General features: G+C 41.3%; 1 protein-coding gene across 1 annotated transcript in view; it reads left to right on the top strand.

The window, feature by feature from the left end:
- The window catches only part of LOC121658962 (netrin-4-like), a 46,007-nt gene that overhangs the window by 14,255 nt on the left and 12,483 nt on the right, over positions 1–19,269 (top strand). Inside the window, exons 4-6 of the mRNA XM_042016606.1 lie at positions 5,299–5,562; positions 17,469–17,595; positions 17,945–18,133. Coding sequence (XP_041872540.1) covers positions 5,299–5,562; positions 17,469–17,595; positions 17,945–18,133 — 580 coding nt within the window. The remainder of the gene's footprint in view (positions 1–5,298; positions 5,563–17,468; positions 17,596–17,944; positions 18,134–19,269) is intronic.

Genomic DNA, 19,269 nt, shown 5'->3' with positions numbered 1-19,269 from the left:
TAAAAAGCACCATTCCATGAGTTGTCAGAATAGACTTTCTAATGTCTGGAAGAATAGTTAGACTTTGTGCTCCAAACGGTAAATCAGAAAGAAGACTACTTCTTAGTTAAGGCTACTGTACCACAAGATGGAATTCCATCAAATAAATCAGAGGATGTAGGCCACTGGGTAGGAAAAATTCTGAGACAATTGTTTACTGTTCCTTTAAGAGCAAAGTCAACTCACATGAAAATCTCTTAATGAAGAGCATTTAGGAGTGATGAGAGCTTTTATTGCAGCTTCCTTCTGATGGACCCAGTATAAGCACACAGACATTTCTGACCTCACTAACCTGATTGTGTGCAACATGATGAACACAGCTTAAGGATGATTTGTAATATCAAATTCTTGTTCTGCATGAGGATCTTCTTTTGTAGGAGGCCACGCATTGGCACTGCCCTCCATTTATGATTCATATTCCTTGACCTTAGGCTATGAGTTTGCAAGGGGGAATATTTGTTGTGTCCACATCTTTTCTGGCTAATACTGGCTGGAAGATCAGGTTAAGAAAACAGAATTAGATGCATCAGGAATGGAGAAGCAAAACCTATGGCAAGAAATCAAAAATCTGAGACACTGTCTCTGAAATGAAGATGATCTCTTGATTGGTGATAAAACAATGTGAGGCTGTGTCAGCTTGTGTATAGCAAAACCAGTCATCTAACAGTGGCTGCCTTTTTTAGCTTTGCACACTTACAGCATTTTCCAGACTTCCTTGCTCTTAGGAAGGTCAGGAGAGGACAGGGTAGTGACCATTTTTTTGAGGCACAGCTGATTGACTTTTGAGAATGAGAATGACAAATATGCGCTCGATGGCAGATATGCAGATAAGCATGAATGTCCTACTCAGCATTCGGCTCCAGTGCCAGCTCCCGATTATAAGAGAAACTCGTGACCCAGGATGTATTTCCACAAAGGGTTAAATTACAGAGGTGCTGAACACCCTCAACTTCCACCCAGTTCAGTGGAAAGATTTCTAGGCTGTCCCTAAGCAGACTCAATCACCATCAGATTTTCTTCTGCAGCTGCGCCTATGCTACTTTTATGACAGCTGCATACTGATGTTTAGCGAAACAACTGGGAGATTTCAGGGCAGTCTGATACAGCAAAAAAAGAACAGAGCTTGCTACCAGATAGAGATTTCATCAGATGAGAAATAGCTTTACAGTGAAAAACATGGGAAACTCTTTTCAAAGCTTGCATCTTAATTAAAAGAAAACGCTTCTTTTTCATTATACTCTCTTTATGTCTTTTACATGAATGTAATGGAAAACTGAAAATTCACACAGTATCTCTGGGAAATGAAAAAATAATATTATTTCTGCCTTTCTGCAAAAGGCAGAAGTCAAATGTCTATCTGTATAGACAGAATTTGCTTCATAGGCTTTCGAATTACAAACCTTGTGAACTGAAATAAAAGGAACAAATAACACAGTGAAAAGGTGGAAAAGGTGGAAAAAGTGGAAAGGTCTCTTCCTACAGCTCATGACTCTAGGAGTTAACTAATACTTAGATCCATTTATAATCTAATCTTTAGTACATTCATGCATCAATGGCTGAGATGGCCAGACTCTTATCTTTTGCCTGTAATTACTAAACTTACATCTATGAACATCCATCTCCAGGAATTCTCATTGAAATTTTCCAGATACAAGTTTATTAATATTCCTCCCATTGCACAAAGTACTTGAATACCCATATCCCATTCTTACGGAAAGAAAACAATACATAAAACTGAGTTTCTACTGAAATCAGTCCAGAACAGCATTAGACCCTCGTACTTGCTGAGCAATTGTGCTGGGGCTATGACCAAATAATTGCATTCCCAACTCTGTATTTTTATTGAAGTGACACCTTTTCCTTTTTTAAAGAAATAAAATTCTTTCCTAAATCATGCAAAATTATCGACCCATACATATCTGTCCCTTAATTTAGGATCTATTTTTCCTTAGGGAACTATAAACCCGAACACATTTATTTAAAACATAATCATGCATTTATTACACAGAAAAAAAGTTTAGGGAGTTGGTTTTGTTGGGTTATTTATTTATTTATTTATTTATAGTTAAATTATGCATTTATGCAAAAGTAATTCCTGGCATGTAAGGCGAGATACCAATTCCTTTAAAAAAATTTATCCCAATGAAGAACATTTAAGTGCAGCTCCCAGAAGACCTCGCTAGTGTTATGTCACCCAAATCAGATCTTTAACACTTAACAAGACTTGCCTTGGGAGAAATAAGGACAAGCAAATCTAGTCTCACCGGTGAGCTTATTCCAGACAGAAATGTCTAATGAATTAATCATACAAGCAAACTCTTGTACCTCAGCTGGAATGGAATACTGTTTTTGTCTTAAAAGGATGCCACAATCCCTATGGGACTTCCAAGCTATTGATGTCTCTACTCACAAATGATGTTCAGTGTTCTAATGGTGTATGGAAAATGCCAAAGCAACTCCTCTCAAGAGAGGCAAGGCCAGAAATGAAAATATTTGCAAAACAATAAAGCCACAGGAAACCAAACCTTTTTCTAAGCTGTCAAGCAAAGAAATAAGAAACAAAACAGCTTGGTGAAAGCAAGTGGCCCTTTGCTGAGAGAAGAGCCCCTGACAGCTGCTCTTTGCCTAAAGAACTCAGTGCTCTCAGAATGCCAATTAAGACATGGGGAGGACGGATAATTGACTGGAGACCCCAAAATATGAATCCATCTGTTTAAACTTGTCATGCCATGTACAAAATAGGTTTCTAGTAGTGCACAGTATTTTCTTTACAGTTACTATAATACAGTGCAAGACTGTTGCTATCAAGAAGATGTATAGTGCCAGAAAGTAAAATAAACCTTTTGGCCATTATCTGCTGATTTTTTTCAGAGAGATCCAGTGAAAACTCTTGTTCTTCACCTCATTCACCCCTCCTCTCTGTCTCCTTTGAGGAGTCCCATAGCTGTTCACAGCTGGGATCTCTGGCACAGAGATGCGAGGCCTCTTGCCCAGCCTTGTATAAGGAGGTCACTGGCAGGACCAGAGCAGATCCTGCAGAAACCAGTGCTATGTCAATTACCTTTCTGATGTCTATTTTCTGTAGCAAAGTACCTCTAGCATTTATGTTCTCAAGCCACTTATCTGGTGGCTATCCTCTGGAGATCCATCTGAAAGGAGACACCATTTTTACTAAGCATGTATATTAGAGAAACCATAGACAAGAATGCTAAGTGTGAGAATAGAGCTTGTAAAAGCCAGTGACTAAATAGACTGCTTTACCCTCGATTCCTCTGGTTTATGCCAATTTAAACAGTTTCACAGGGACTTTTAACCATTCTTTGAGATCTCTGAGCTCAGCAGGCTCTGCAGAACTGTTCCACCCAGTTCTCTGCCTTGGTCTTAGTTTAACTGACCACATGGGAAGGAGATGTGTGTGTCAGTACACAATCAGGCACTCAGGACTCTGAGAAGGCACTCCACCTCTGTGTGGTCCACGGAGGACTGGGAAAGAGAGAGGGTTCATGAAATGGTTTCCACTAAAATCTCAGATCATCCTGGATTAGGGGAACTGGACAGATATGGGGATTTGGTCTTTGTCCTGTGAATCCATCAGTAAGGGGAATGCTGGTCACCTGGGCAAAACAGAATGAGCCATTTGCTTATGGTTCCATTGACCAGGGGAATGTAGACATAGGGGTGGAAATGCTTGGGCTATTTTGTCATGGCTTCATTGGTCAGGGGAATGCAGGCACCTGCATTGCATAGCCTGGGCAATCTGCCCACAGCTCTATCAAACAAGGAACTGTGGGCATCTCTGATCCCACCAAGCAGGGCTGCCTGCAGCTTTGTAAGTAGCTGACCATATAAGAGAAGAGAATTAAAAGAAAAAAAAGAATAGAGCTTACCAAATAGAAAACACTGTGGACAGGTGGGAGAGGTACCTGAGTTCTCTGTGAAGCCTGCCAGCTGATCCTGTTAATTAAGGGGATTTCTCTTCCCATGTGCCATCAACATACAACAGAGCTATCTCCTAGGCATATACCACAAGCTCTTTTGTGGCTTCTGCAAGCAAAAAGGAGCAAAAGTACAAAATGCTAGAAGTATTTAAACAGAGGAGTTAACCAGGAAGAAAGAAAAAGAAAAAGAAAAACTGAGAGAGAGAAAGAAAGAGGGAATCCCTATGGAAACAAAGATTTCACATGGCTAATACTAAGAGAGTGAGTCAGACAGATACTGTGACCACTTATAAAGCAGGGCTAAAGAATCCCAAGGGCAAGTCCCGCTGCCATGATGGAAAAGCTCAAGCAGAGGAGAAAACAACTGTCAAATTGGAGTTAGCACATCTAAGCCTGGAAACAGTGCTAACAGATCTCTGTTTTGCTGGCAAGGACTGTGGTGCAGCCCTCCACTATCAACCTTTCCCAAAAGCAACAGAAACAAGCACACTCTGAGAGACAGAGAAGGATAGAGTGGTGATGAGCTAAAATACAACAGTCACTGTTAAACACCAAATTAGAACTGTGATGCTCAAAACCCAACTGTTGCTGCTCTGGAGAACTACCAAACAGCAAAAATGCTGTGACAAAAGTGTAACAACCTACAGACAGCCAGCAGGCACCAAGCACCTTGGGTGCTGTGAACTCACTGCTCTGTAGCTGCCTCTAAGGAGCAAACCACCTGGCTTTGTTTGCACACAGGGTTCTCTCAGTGCTCACTTGCCCTAAGCTGAGTTGTGTTTCCAGCATAGTTCAAGTGACCGAGTAAAAAGTCTGATCACAGTTTCCACTTCTTTCACAGATTAGTGCCTTAGTTTACCTGACTCTAGAACTCATGCTAAAGCCATGCTGCTAAAATGGTTTCAGAAATTGGGATCCATTAACACTGCAGTTATGCCAATAAACCTTGGATTTCTCTGAGTGACACTGTTGTCACTTGGCTCAGAAACACAATGAAGTGGACTTATCTTGTCCCTTGACATATTGGCTGAACTGCAAGAAGTAACAGGGCTCAGTAACGCCAGGGAGTGATGTTTAAATGAAGGCTTCTCCCATCTCACACCGGAGATGGCATGAAAGCAGGGACACAGTCACTTGCTGAGGCTTGGCCAGATGGTGGTAACTCAGCTGTGATGCTCTGGGATCAGCCACAGCCTCACAACTGCTTATGCAGAGTCTTCTAAATAGGAACTACTGCTTTTTCCTGAAGATCATCTTGGGATATTTGCTGTGTTTGCAGAGTCCTGTATGTGTTCTGGGATGTCAACCTTGTCTCTTTCAGGTGATTTATCGTGCCTTAAGTCCGGCTAACAAGATTGAAGACCCTTACAGTCCTGAGGCTCAGGATCTCCTGAAGCTCACCAACCTCCGCCTGCTTCTGTTAAAAAGACAGGAATGTCCATGCCATGGCTCAGGAGTGGTAGAGAAACCCCAGAGATTCGCCCACTATGCTATTTATGACCTGATCATCCGGGGAAGCTGCTTTTGCAATGGGCATGCAGAGGAATGTGAGCTTGCCAACAGGACGGGAGTCATGGAGAACATGGTGAGTTCCAGACATTTACCAGCTTCCTAGACTTGCTACTTGCTTCTGTTGCCTCAGCCTAAATGTTTATTTTGTGTGTGATGCTGTCTCAGCCTCCCTAAGCCTATCCAAAAAAAGGGCAGCACAGTCAATCCACATTAGTGAAACCTACACCACTCTGGGAAAATATTTTCTATACTACTTTCTACAGTTTCATGCATAATAACTGCATTGCTAAAAACTCTGGACCTCAAGATAGCTATAAATTGAAAGTGGCCTTTGTCATTGGAACAGAGATTCAACCCCAAATATAGTGAATGAAATCTCCTATGCCTGCACAGAACTGAACTAATATCTTTGATGCAAAGTCTGCCCTGAGCATAATTTCAGCCTCAGATCTCAGATTTTCTGAGTTTGTGAGACATGAGCAGTTCTGTCATACTTAGGGTTTCAGCCGTCACTTTTAGGCTTTCAACCTTCTGTGTTCTTGTTACTTTCATAACAAAGACAACAGTGTTCAGGATGTGAAAATAATTTCCACTCCCCTACTCTCTTATCCATGCATCTTTAAATGAGTTAGAATTTTTTTTTAAAAAAAAGCCAAACCTTGTAGTAAAATTGTTCTGTAATACTTGGAGTATCCCTACCCTGTTCAGACTTTTATCTGCATTTGACTCAGGATGTGCACAAGAGGAGTTGAGTGTGAATGCAAACTCAGACATTGAAATTCAGAGGGAATGACTGATGACTCCTTTTTGATTTAGCTGCAAGCACTGTGTAGAGAAGTGTAATAACAGTTATGGGGAGGTTTAATCTAATCAAATATCTAGACACATACATCAGAGAGGGAATTCAAGCCACTTTAAACTAGTCAATAAATATCTCTCCTGGATCCAGAAGTCTCTGTCTCTGTATTGGGTTTTGAAAACCCAAATAACCCTTAGAATTCTAGTCCCTGGTACACTCTGACATAAAAGACTCAAGAAAAACATCCTAAGCTAATTTCTGTCCCTTTAGATATTATGGTACACTTGACATTTTGGCTTATGTTATTTTGGAATGTGCATTCATTGTCTTCCTTTCAACTTTTCTAGGTCCAGAGGTAGATATTGTAAGATAATTAGGACTGTATGACTTTCAAATAATTTCTGAATCTGTACCATCTGTGATATAAATCCAAGATTCAGCTACACTATGTGATACTATCAGATTCAAACAATATAGACTCACTTAAATCATAACTGTGTGGAGAAAAGCTGTTTAAAGAGTGCATCATCCTTACTGCAAACTGTTAAATATACACATAGTGAAATCAAATAGATGAATAACACACTAAGTGAATGCAGCTGGTAGAAAAATAAACATTCTGCCCATCAGAAAAGGAAAACACAATATTGTGTATGTTACTAGCATAACCACTGTAAACTATGACTGGATATTTTTCCCACTGGTCACAAGGGAATAGAATCTTTTTGTGCCATCAATGACTTCACGGGGCAGAAGGTGAAATAGTTTTGATGAAATTCACTTCATGAGTGACTCATGTCCCAGGAGAGAGAGGGTGGATGCAGCACATGATTCACACAGATATTATCAAGTCTTTGACTAAGCAAGGATTCAAACACAGCTGTGCAAAAAATAAGAAAAGCCTTCTGTAGTTTTAACTGCCTCTAGAATGCTAGAAGAGGCCCGGAAAAGACCACAAGTGGGCTGGTTTGTGTCCTCACATAAATGTATGATCAAGCACACCTAAACCATTCACTAGTGAACACTTGTGGAATGAGATTTTCCTGACAAAGTACATTCAAGCTCTTCTTTAGTGCCCACCTAAATAATCTCTGCTGCAAATTAAGGTGATTCCTTCTTGTCCCCTCCTCCCCAATGACCAAAGTGAGCAGTTGATCCTCCTTCTGCAGATATGATTGAAAGGTTTTTACCATATCCTTCTTTAGGTTCTATTTTTTGTACTAACCAGAGAAGTGTGAAACCCTAGGTGGTAAAAACTTAAAATTCTACTCCCAGGTCACACAAGCCTGGAGTAAAGATGATCATGTTACTGTGCTCATCTTTTCTGTGCTTTAGACATTACAACCTAAGTCTTTCTCAAATACAAAAGAAAACCCACTCCTGGAAGATCCAGTTCCCTGGATCCTTTTATATTTTATCTAATACTTACCAATGATGCTCTTGCAGTGGTGATGGGAGAGTTCACATAGGTCCAGATCTCAGGTTTACACAGCCAGCATGAGGGAGTTTATGTAAGTGTGTAACTTCTTGGCTTGCAGTACAGTAATCTCCTTGCCTACAAGCAGGAGGAAAAAGCCTTTGCTGTTGAATACCAATGATACAGTTCCTATCAGCCAAACTACATTGCAAAAAAATCTTTGCCATTTTGCAATTTCTTGGCAGAGGAACGGTGCTCTGCTTTCAGTCACATGGTAATGGTGACCCACACAAAACAGGGTGTGGAAAAGATGTTACAAACAAGGCACATCCAGAAATAATCTGATTCAATCCACAGGCCACATCTAAAGGTACACATAGGCAGAACAAGTCCCAAGACACCGAGTTTTAATTGTAAGTGGTGTGGATGATGTCACAGATTGAAGGCAGAGCAGCTTTATGTTTCCTGGGCTGCTGTTAGGTAATTAAATAAAATGTTGCAAAAAATAAAGACCTCCACGGAAAGTCTTAAGTAATATGAGTTTCAGCCTCTTAATTGATCATAGCCCTCCTATGATGTGTTTATCTTCTGTAGTTAACAAAAACAAAACCAATTTCATGTAGAAAACAACTGCAATTGTTTGACATGGGATAGGCCCAAAATCTGAGCTCATTCTGCACTTGGGTCTTATTAAGTTGTAAGTCTGCTCTTCTTACTCTGAGAGAAATCTCTTCCATTTTAATACTACTAAGACTGCTAAATTGATACTGCATGGAGGCTAAATAATGGAGAAAATTAAAGCAAATTTCTTGATGCTTTTGAACCAATACTTTTCAGCACTATTTTGGAGGGACTGGATGATCTATGGGTATCAATGATGAGTTTATCTGTCACTTCAGTCATGGCAACCTACTCAGCTTCTGGCTTCTCCACTGAGGCTGCCAATAAGAATTGCAGCTCTGGGAGAAAAAATGTCACAGATGCCACAGTGTCATAGCAACAAATGGATACAAGAAAACTGCAGATTGTAAACCAAACGTCCAAATGGTGCATCATTCCTCATAGCTTGAAATCCTACGTTGTTTCATGCATATTTCTAGTCATAAGTTTGTGAAAATACAGCGAGATTCAAAATAGGCTCATGGGATCCAGTGAAAAAATTATCTGACCTCTTATTTTGGCAGCAAACCAGTAATAATTACTCTTTCTGTGGGCCTTTTTTTTTTAAACAAGCCATGCACCCACTTCAACACAACTTATCTAGATGGCATTTCCTGTAGGAACTACTGAGAATATCATGTTGGATAGGAGGAAAACTTTGAGAAATGAGGATGGGAGCTGTAAATAGGCAAGAAATTTCAGGACAAACATATCTTGAATGTGGGGTTTGTTGCTATTGACAGTGATGTTTTCTTGGCTTCCTCAGACCAAAAAGAAAGGAGACACAGAGATGTCATTCCTCACCCAACTTCAATAGCTTCTTAAGGTAGCTAAGGGCAGTATTCTCTTTTCTGAATATAACAGCTTGCATTTTTCAAACTCTTACAAATACTTCCTCGGACAATAAAGGAAATTATTGAGATAGTATTTTGCCAGAGAAACTAGAGAAGCTTTTTGTTTTTAAATGGGGGGCATCAATATGCTGTTATAACTGCCAGGACCCGGCCGGCTGAATGCATCTAGTCTTGCTCTATGGTTGGATGCAACAGAACATAATCCTGTCCAAGGTATTGACACTGCAGGATGTACAAAGTTATGTGTGTCTCCACAGAGCTGTCAGGTTTAGGATCTGCTTTGATGACCCATTTTAGCTGAGTCCAGAGGCGCTTCCAGAACAAAGTTTACAAAGCAGAAAGTGCATATGGACAGAACATAGAATCTAGACCAAAGTCCTTCTTGTTTGCCAAATATTTCACAATGCTCTTTCTAGCCCGTGAGAAGTAAGTATGGAAAGAGGAAAGCAAATGTGGATTAAAATGTTTTTGTATAAAGCATTAGGGTTTTTATTTTTACTTGTTAATTATTGGTACCTACACTGCCAGGAAATTCTTACAAGTGGCCTCGGATGTTTCTTTTGCTTCTTTATCCTGTTTACAGAGACAAACTAGACTCCCTGTGGGCCTGATCCTCCACAATGAAGCAAATGGAAAGTTTTCCACTTACTTCAAAGGGAGCAGGATCTGGTTCTAAGTAGGATTCCTTGTTTGGCATAATGAAGGTTACATAAGGTAAAACCTGCTTTTTCACATCAATTTTCTAGGTGACCAGGCTATGGTAACCCTTGAAAATATTATCTACCTCCTCTTCAGGTATCTTGTGCAGTTCTATTCATAAGCCCCAGCTAAGTTTTCACATTATCTGATTCCAGCTGTGCCCAGAACTCAGAGATGCAAGACATGCCATTCACTTTCAGGAGGTTTGAACAGTGGTATTTACTCATTATGCTGTGATTCAGGCATTCACTTCTTAAAATACTGAGTCTCTTTCCCTTTCTGCTTCCTCCATTCTTAAGACACTCACCAAGAGCTGGTGACCTGCTGCAATTCAGATGCTGCATTTCAGCCTGACAGCTGTTTATCATGTGCAATTTGTTACAGATTGATAATGGAGTTACTGGCACCTCAGGCAAAAATAAGCTTGCCCCCAAAATCAGTAATAATCAAGGTAGAATTCAGAAAGAAAACAATAAGAAAGCAGAATGAAATATGGACTGAGGGACAGCCAGGTGTGTGTAAAGCCTGAGGGAGGTGAATTCAGGCAGAGGGTGGAGCTGTGTCTTGAAACTGTCACAGGCTGAGTGATATCCCCTCACATGAAACATGAAAACATGAATTTTGTACCCCTTCCTGTCTATTTATCCTGTTTATCTCTTGTTACTGTTGAAAAAGTTCTTAGGGATGTCAGTCTGAATACTCAGCTAAACACTATCACTGATTCTTCTCCACCATTACCAATTCAGTGAATTTGGAACCAGCAGCAGCTCATTCACTCACTCACTGCTATGGAGATCAAAACCTGTATGGGCTCAGTTGGCTCTGCCACAAGTGTCTACAGCTCTACTTATCCTTCAAGTTCCTGCAGATGTAATTTGCCAAAATCACCAAGTATGAGCCAGAAACTCAGTTCCCTCAGAAAACACCCATATGTGTACTAGTTTTCAGACATATACACGTGTTAGACCTTTTCCCACAAAACAGCAAGTGAGAGAGGAAAATAATGGCTTTTCTCATTCCTGATTAGAGCAGGAATTTGAGCTGTCCATCTGCCCACAGCAGGCACTATAATCTGGGACTTCCTCCCAAATCACTGATTCTCTCTGCGACTTTGAAAAAGTTGAAGGAAATTTTTAGTTTGGCCTCTTGTAAGTTGTATGTGCTCTCCTTAGGACTTGATATTGAAGGATTTCTTATAAATCTGCATGGATATGTCTTTTCATTGGAGAGACCACAGAGCCCATTTGAACTGTAAGAGAAACAAAGCAGAATAGCAGACACTCTTTCATTTACCCAAGCAAAATGACCCAGGAAGAGTCATTTTACTACAAGCAGGTAAAGGATAGCCTCTGATGTCATTGAAAACTGCTGTATCCCAAACTTCTCTGATGACATTGCAGTGTGAATACAGAGTCCAAAGGCAAACATTTTTTCCAAATCAGCAGCAGTTGCTCTGACCTGGAAGGCTTCCAAATTTAACCTTCATACATTAGGAAAAAAGCCCCCAAACAGACTGAGAGTAGCCCAGGAGGAGGAGCAACAACCACAGCGTTTACTGAAAGGACAATAGGTAAAGAAACTAAATGGGCAGAGAGAAAGTGAGAGGCTTCAGGTATTTATACAAAGCTGAACAGAGTTTAGAAAAATTTAAAAACTGCAGGACAAAGAGGTGGAAAACTTTCACTCACTTTCTCAACTGTGGATCAGAATTCAGGTGAAGCAGCTTTGTGCAGTCAAAGGTGACTAAGTACCATGTAATTTCTTGGAATGTTGCATGAAAACAGGATATAGTTCTACACTATGTGCTATAAATCCACCAGAAGTTACAGAGCTCTGTGGAAGAACTACTGGATGAAATTCATGGCTTAGTATAGCAGGTCAAGCTAAATGATTGGAACTGATCATCCTGACATTAAAATCCACAAAGCTGTAACCTCCTCTATGTCCTGATTCAAAGCTGCTCAGGGGGTTGATGTATAAATCAAAGCCTTTGGCAACAACACCAGACTTGTAACAGCATGACTGTACTGTGAGACAGATGAGGGAATTAATCCAGATTAAAAATACTAGTGCCAAGGGAAAAAACCCCTTGGTTTAGCTTTTTTCCAAACATGGTTTGGTTTTACAGCCCAATTTATACACAACTCAGGGCATGATGTAGGTGATAGCACAGAAAGAAGTAGTGAGGAAATGTCTCAAATTGAGATTACCCCAAAAAAGTTTACATCATGAAGCCACAGTCCAAGAACACAGCTGCTATACCAAAATACAAAAGTAGAACTTGCTTTCACATGGCCATTAAAGCCAGTATGATGGTGATTGGGTACAGCAAAATATTTGTGTTCCTTTCCTGGACTAATAATATCCTCTAAATTCAGGTATGTCAGTTTATAAACCTCTACCCTTTGCAAAATTGATTAGAAACCTTGAAGCATGATGAAGCTAGAATATCAGCATTTAAAGCAACAGTTTTCATTTTTCAGAGCTGACAGCCTGCATTAGTGACAGGAGCAACCCCAACTGAATGCACTTGGAGAGCAAGACTGCAAGAACACAAACTGTCCCAGGTGATGCACACGGGACTTCAGACTCGTATTATGAAATAGGAAGGTTTACACAATCATACAATCTGCCTGCCTGCATCTTTTTTCTCAGATCCATTCCCCACAATAACTTTGGAAGACACCATCCAGTTTCAAAAAAATTTGTCAGAGCAACTGAACTCTCAATACAATGAATGGGAAAGAGCCTCAGAGACAATACAGTTATCAGAGTAATAAGGAAAAGCAGTTGAAAGGAGGTATCATAGAAATAAATTTCATAATGTATCCAAAGTACTCAAATATTGCAGAAATAAGCACAGTGTAGAAGTCCATACAGGCCTAAACACTTTTGTATCTAAGGATCAGGATATGTCAAGTGATGCAGTGTTACCTATGGAACAAAGGATAAAGTGAAATATAGTGAGACAAAAATCCCCTGGATCTCAATTTTTCAGCTGCTGTACCAATACATTTATATGCATTCATGTAAATCAGCGTCATAAACTACTCAGGCTTTAGCTAAAAACTGGCTGGTTTCCTAACTGGCGGCATGGATCTTGCCTCTGTTGCTCACACCTTGATTTCAAGCTTCCTCCACCTGGACTGCCAGCTCCAAATGCAGAAAGCTGAAGTATTTTTTACCTCTGGTGCCTCCTTGTAGCCAGATATCCTAAAGATTCCAATGACATTAATCCAGTGGCAACCAAAGTGTTATTATTAGTGTCCTGAGGGCACTAATAGAACTTTAACAGCCCTGACCAGCCCCACCTGGGACTCTTACCTGTGCTCTCTGTCCATTGGCTTGGGGATTCTATTTAAGCTCAGCCCTGGGTTTTCTCTCACTGTGTGTTTGAGCTGTGCTTTGGGTGTGTCTGTTTGCATCCCTGCCTCTGGCCCTGCTTCCTGGGGGGACACTGGGGCTCTGCTCTAGGTTTGTGCCTTCTCTCATGGTAGCCCCTTTGCACTCTCCCCTGGCATGTGCTGTAGCTTGTCTCTCATCCTGCCCTCTGAATGGCCTTTGTATCCATGTTGTGTCTTTCTTGGACTGTCTCTTGCTGCTCCTGAATTACCCCACTCCCTTTCCTTTTTGTTTCTGGGCTGTCAGTGGACTGCGGTGCCAGCTCCCTGCTCTTCCCACAGTGCTTGGGATGATTCCCCCCTCAGTAAGGGCACGGCCTTTGTTGTTGAAAACCTCAACTTGCAGCTCTTTGGGCCTTAAAGAGCAACTGGTCCTTTTTGCTTCCTGACAATCCTCTACTTACTAATCATCATTATTGCCATGTAAATCTGACCCTGCTTTCTGGGGCATAGAAAAGTGTCAGCATAGTTCCCCTGGATCTGTACTTGTCTGATTATCTTCTCTTCCTTGGCATGATATTTGTCTTCCAGTGAGATCCAGTCCATCCTGAGATCTTGCATTTGGTAGAGATTGCAATTTTCTAGTTTTTTGGTCACACTTTGGTGAGGGAAATGCACACTTGTTTCAGCAGTGACTAACAACTCAGGGACACACCTGCTCTCCTTGTGTTGGTGTTGAATGTGACTCTCACATTCTCCTGTCCCTAAGCAGATATCCCATTTCCTATTTTATCTCACAGTTTCCTGTATTTCATTCTTGTTCTTTCCTGGATTTTAGTCTCTGGCTGCCTCTCCTATCTCTTCCTCTCTAACAGAACAAATTGTCTCCTTACTCACAGCCACATCACCTACCCTTATTTCAGCCCACACTTAAACATAACAGGTCTCTTCCACAGCTTTTTCTGCATTAACCAGTCTTTCTGTGATGGCTACTTACATCCATTAATCACTTTCCTTGCATGTTTGGTGTGAGCTGTTAATCTCTGCCCTCTTCTCCTGTCCAAATCCTGTCTGTAATTCCTTGTCACCTCATATTGTACTCTCTTCTGCAGCTGTTTCACCTATGAATGCTACATGAGGTTACTCTCCATGGAAAAAACTATTCCTTGATTCCCATGCCCAGACAACCCATGGCAGACTACTTTCTCTTTCATTTTCCTTTACCTCTGTACTAATACCAATCAATTCTCTTTGCCTTGTTCTTAAACCTATACAAAAAAGGTTAGTACCCAAATCTAACACTTTCTAAAAGAAGTTCCGTGCCAGCTTCCCTGTTTCCCTGTGCCTGCTTGATGGCTCTCCTACTGACTGTCTGTTTGGCTTTTCAGCCCTTTTGTCTAAGCCAGTCATCCTTCCACATGTATTTGGTAGCTGTTCCATAGCAGGGATCACAGGTAGGAAACTTCTTCTCTGTCCTGCTCACAACATGCCACAAACTACAGTACACAATGAACCAGTGGGCAGTGAGCAAACTAACACATCTACTTTCCAAAGAATAACTCGACCTTTCCTTTCCTCTCTCACTGAATTTTCCTGTTTATTTTTCTGAATAATTGTTCATAAGTGTTCACACCATCTGTGCTGCGCACTGTAAGCGCAGGGTCCTGTGGAATAATGAATATTTGATCATGTCATTCAAGGCTAAAACAAGATTACATGGTTTAATTCTGCCATTTCCCAACTGCACAGTCTCAGCATTTTTCATATAATTTTTTAATATAGTGAATACACAGCTTTTGTATATATTTCTAAAAAATCAAATGGGCTAACTTACAGATTTTGCATAGAAATACATTTCAAGAAGCATTTCCTAGGAAGCGAAGAGAGCCAGGATTTTGTTCTGCTCTATTTTAGAATGAGCTTTAAAGTTCAGGTGGAGTCTGGAGATGTTCCAGTCTATAGTTCTGGGTCAGGTTCATTTTTACCTTTTCTCTGTTCTCTGGCTTCTGAAGAGCAGCCTCTATGACCACAGAGGAGAACTTAAAAGCCTGAAATGTCACACCCAAACAGGGAAAAGCACAATGCTGTTGTATTAGTATTTCCGCCTTTGTCTCTGAATTTCTCATCCCATTTAGTGCCTTGAAGGTGGGTGGGTTCCTTGTGCAGGGTCCGGGAGGCCCCACGCAGGTGCAACGCGCCGTGTCCCCCGGGGTGCTGGCGTGGGCTCCGACAGAGCCGCACCGCCCGAGCTCTGTGCTCAGTGTGCCGTGAGGAGCCAGCGACCCTGCCAGCTGGCCATGGAGGGCGATGGCATCAGCTGCAGCCGATCCCTCTGCTTGCTACATCACATTTCTGCTCGGGGAGGATTAGAAACCAGGGCAGCAGAGAGCAAATTGCTGCAGGCACATGAGTTTGGGGGCAGGGGAGCACGTCCACACTACCGCTCTTTTGGATGCCTCTCTCCTGATCCCGAGCAACCTGCTCTGTTAGATGGGGGAAAGGGGGGACTGCAGGGAGACCCTGACTTTCAGGAAAGGCCATGGAAAAACATAACTCATGCTCATGGTGAGATTAAAGGATTAAAGGTAATTCACACCCCAGTCAAAATGAAATTTCAGTCTTGGTTTTTGTGTTCATGTGCAGTGGGCAGAGCTGTGCTGAGCTCAGGATCCTCAGCAGGCCACGGAGGGACAGGGTTCTAATCCCTGATTTCTGTGCATTTCCTGCTCTAGACAAGTGTCTCCTGGCATAATAGCAGCTGCTCTTGTGATAAATGTAGAACATGACTTATGGTACTACCCTTCCCTTTCTCTCACACCCTATACTTGATATTTTCTCAAAAAAATTTGTCTGTGAAATCCTTTCTCTGAGGCTTTGCAAGCAGATATTGGAATACTATTTCTTTACTAAAAAGAAACCCAAATAAAAACAAGCAACAACATAAAAACCGTCCTGTAAGGCCCTTCTTAGGTGTGGCTTGATATTACAGAATCTGTCTGCTTTATTCCTGGTGTGTAAAATGACTTGAGAGCAGACGTAGTTTCAACAGTAACTTTTTCTTTGAAGGCTGGACTAGCTCAGTTTCTAAGTTCTGGTTTCTGGTGTGAATACCTTCTTCCAAACCTGATATGTATTTGAGTATTTCCATGACTTAAAATCACTATTGTGTTCCAATGACGGCAGGTAAGTACAAAGGAAGCAAGTTCTTTCTTCACGTAATTTTTCACACAAATAGTCAGAGAGAATTATTCAGCCAGTCTTAGTCAAGACCTTTTGCACTTTGTTTGCACATCAAATATTATGTATTGTTTTCTAGCTTAGATGGGTTTATATACTTAAGCCCCATTCTTCAGCCAGCTTTTGCTCATTTTTGTTGAACATCTTCTAACTCTTCATTTATCTGGTAGTAAGATGTTCAAAACTGAACACAGCATTGCAGGTACAATTTTCTGTCCATGTGGAGTTACAGTGCTCTTACTTCCATAGCCCAAAATTTTACTGGGCCTTTTCTACTAATCTAATTTATATTTATTCATATGTAAGTTGCCAGGCTGGTACCTATTGTACCTAAGTTAAAACATCAGTGCTTTCCTCATAGAATGTGTGGTTTTAGGTTACTTTTCTGTGGGAGTACTGGTTGGTATTTTTCCATTTTTAGTATTTTTGCTACATTTTTAACTGTGCTAGGATGTCCAGGACTATTTGCTCATTCGTCTAACAATTTATAATTTAGTAATTCATGGTAATTTCACTTCCCTATATTTACACTCTCTTCCAGATCAGTGTTAATGTCAAATAAGACAGAGCCCAGCATCCTCTGTCAGCCTGTGCTCTCCTGTAACTTGGCTCTGCTAGCCCAGAGTGTATTTGATACTCTTTGCATGCTCTTGCCCTGAACTTGTAAATCAAAATAAGACCTGTTAGCTTACCCAATTTAGGGTCTAGAGGTTGTTCATCGATGCAGTAGTTAAATAGTCAACTGAGAGTTAAATTGTTGCTATGTGCATTTTGTAAGATACAGGAAAAAATTCTACATCATTAATAACTGTGAGAAGAGAGAGCTACACATTTTAGCTCCAGGCTCTGAGGGTTTCCTAAGAGAGCCAGGCAGCTGTGTGGGAATTGTGCAGAAGTCCCACCTCATCATGAGGCTGCTGGAGACTCCACCTGTCCTGTAGCTATTTGACTGTACTCTCTTTTCCCTGACAGGTCCATGGGAAGTGCGTGTGCAGACACAACACGGCAGGGGACCACTGTGAGAAATGTGCTCCGCTGTACAATGACCAGCCTTGGAAGCCAGGAGATGGGAAAACAGGGGCACCAAATGAATGCAGAAGTAAGTGGAAGGGAATTTATTGACCCAGGCTCTCAGGATGAGCACTAACCATGCCAGCAGGCAAAGCTCCCTCACAACTTCTGTGATTTGGAGTAATGATGCCATTACAGAAACTGGGGATAAATTTCTGGTCATTGATAGAGAATTTCAGTGTGCAGGTCGTTTTTCTGCATTGGGGCTATTGGAGAGTGGAATTTACAAGCCAGAAATTTGGGTTTTGTGCAGCTACATCCCCTCACATTCCCAATCCTAGCAGGGTTTAAAATACTGCCAGATTGGTTTGGAAAATGATGCCATGATTACTGTGTCAGTTATAAAAGCCTGAAGGCCATTCTCTTGTCCTCACCAGAGTGTCGCTGCCACGACCACGCCGAGAGCTGCCACTTCGATCTGAGCGTTTGGTTGGCCTCGGGGAAGCGCAGTGGGGGAGTCTGTGACAACTGCAAGCACAACACTGAGGGACATCGGTGCCAGAGGTGCAAACCAGGCTTTTACCGAGACAGAGGGAAACCCATGTCTTCTCCAGAGGTCTGCAAACGTAAGTGACCGTGTTAGATGAGGTGAAAAATGAACGGTGGAAGAATCATTAAAAGAACAAAATAATTTCTATAGAATCAGTGACTCCTATAGAGGTAACTCATGAGTATTACTATAATTTCCTTGTATTCTTTTCCTAAACTACAGGGGTTTTGATCAAAGGTGATCATCCTGATTTTTTGGTGTCTATTTGTCCCCATGTTATGACACATTTTTGTGATAACTGATTCAGTTCTCCAAATGCACTGCCTCCTGGGGAAAGGTACATTCTTCTTGTGCTTGGTTTTAAATTAATATGGTTCCTTTTCTCTTGAGGCACATTTTATTTACCTGGGGGTTTCTTCTGTACCTTTCAAGACTGTGTGAGCCTATGTGCAAGCCACTGTTAAATTCCATTCGATTGTGCAACATCTGTGCACGTAAGTACATATAGTGGATGCAGAAGATGCAGGAGGCCTGGGACTGTGCATATTCACTTGGGAAAAAATACATTGGAACTCAGTCAGACTTATCTCCAGACTCTACAGCTGTGTTATGGGGTGCTCTGCCCAAATTAATTGCATCATTAACACTTCAGCAGAATGTGTTAGGGTGTGTCTTGGGCACAGAGGCACTAATGGCTGCACACAGAGGATGTACAACCTCTGGATTGAGATAGTTTGCACCCAGCCAGTCTGGCAAACAGCCCAAATCTCCCTCACTTAAAGTAAACATTTCTTGAGTATCCTGCCAGGCTTCACACATCTGATTCTATCTCACATCTATTTGAGAGGTTGTTATTTCCAGCACTATACCTGAAAATATTCATTTTTTCCTTCGGATAGTTTTCCTTCCCCATAGGTCAGATATTAGTTGCCAGCACAGAGAACTTCATTCTCTGTTATCTGACCTCTTGCTCACTGACATCATAAGCTTTTGAAGCTTTTCTGACCCTTTTAAGGTTCTTCAACATGGCTCCTCTTAAACACTCGGGTTACTCCTCTCCCTAGGACTGTGTGTCCTGTGATATTGCTTAAACTTTCTGTGCCCAACGTGTGCAATGTTTCTGTTCTTTTGCATTCTTCCCACTGGAACTTGGTGACAGCAGACTGCTTCCACACCACCTTTTCTTCTCATTTTCACAATGTTCATCACAGA

The sequence above is a fragment of the Corvus kubaryi genome, unplaced genomic scaffold (genome assembly GCF_017639235.1).
Source record: "Corvus kubaryi isolate FWS band 111438036 unplaced genomic scaffold, C.kubaryi_AGA036_p1.0 136, whole genome shotgun sequence".
Lineage (NCBI taxonomy): Eukaryota > Metazoa > Chordata > Aves > Passeriformes > Corvidae > Corvus > Corvus kubaryi.
The sequence above is the reverse complement of the archived record's forward strand: the minus strand, read 5'-3'. Positions and strand labels throughout refer to the sequence as shown.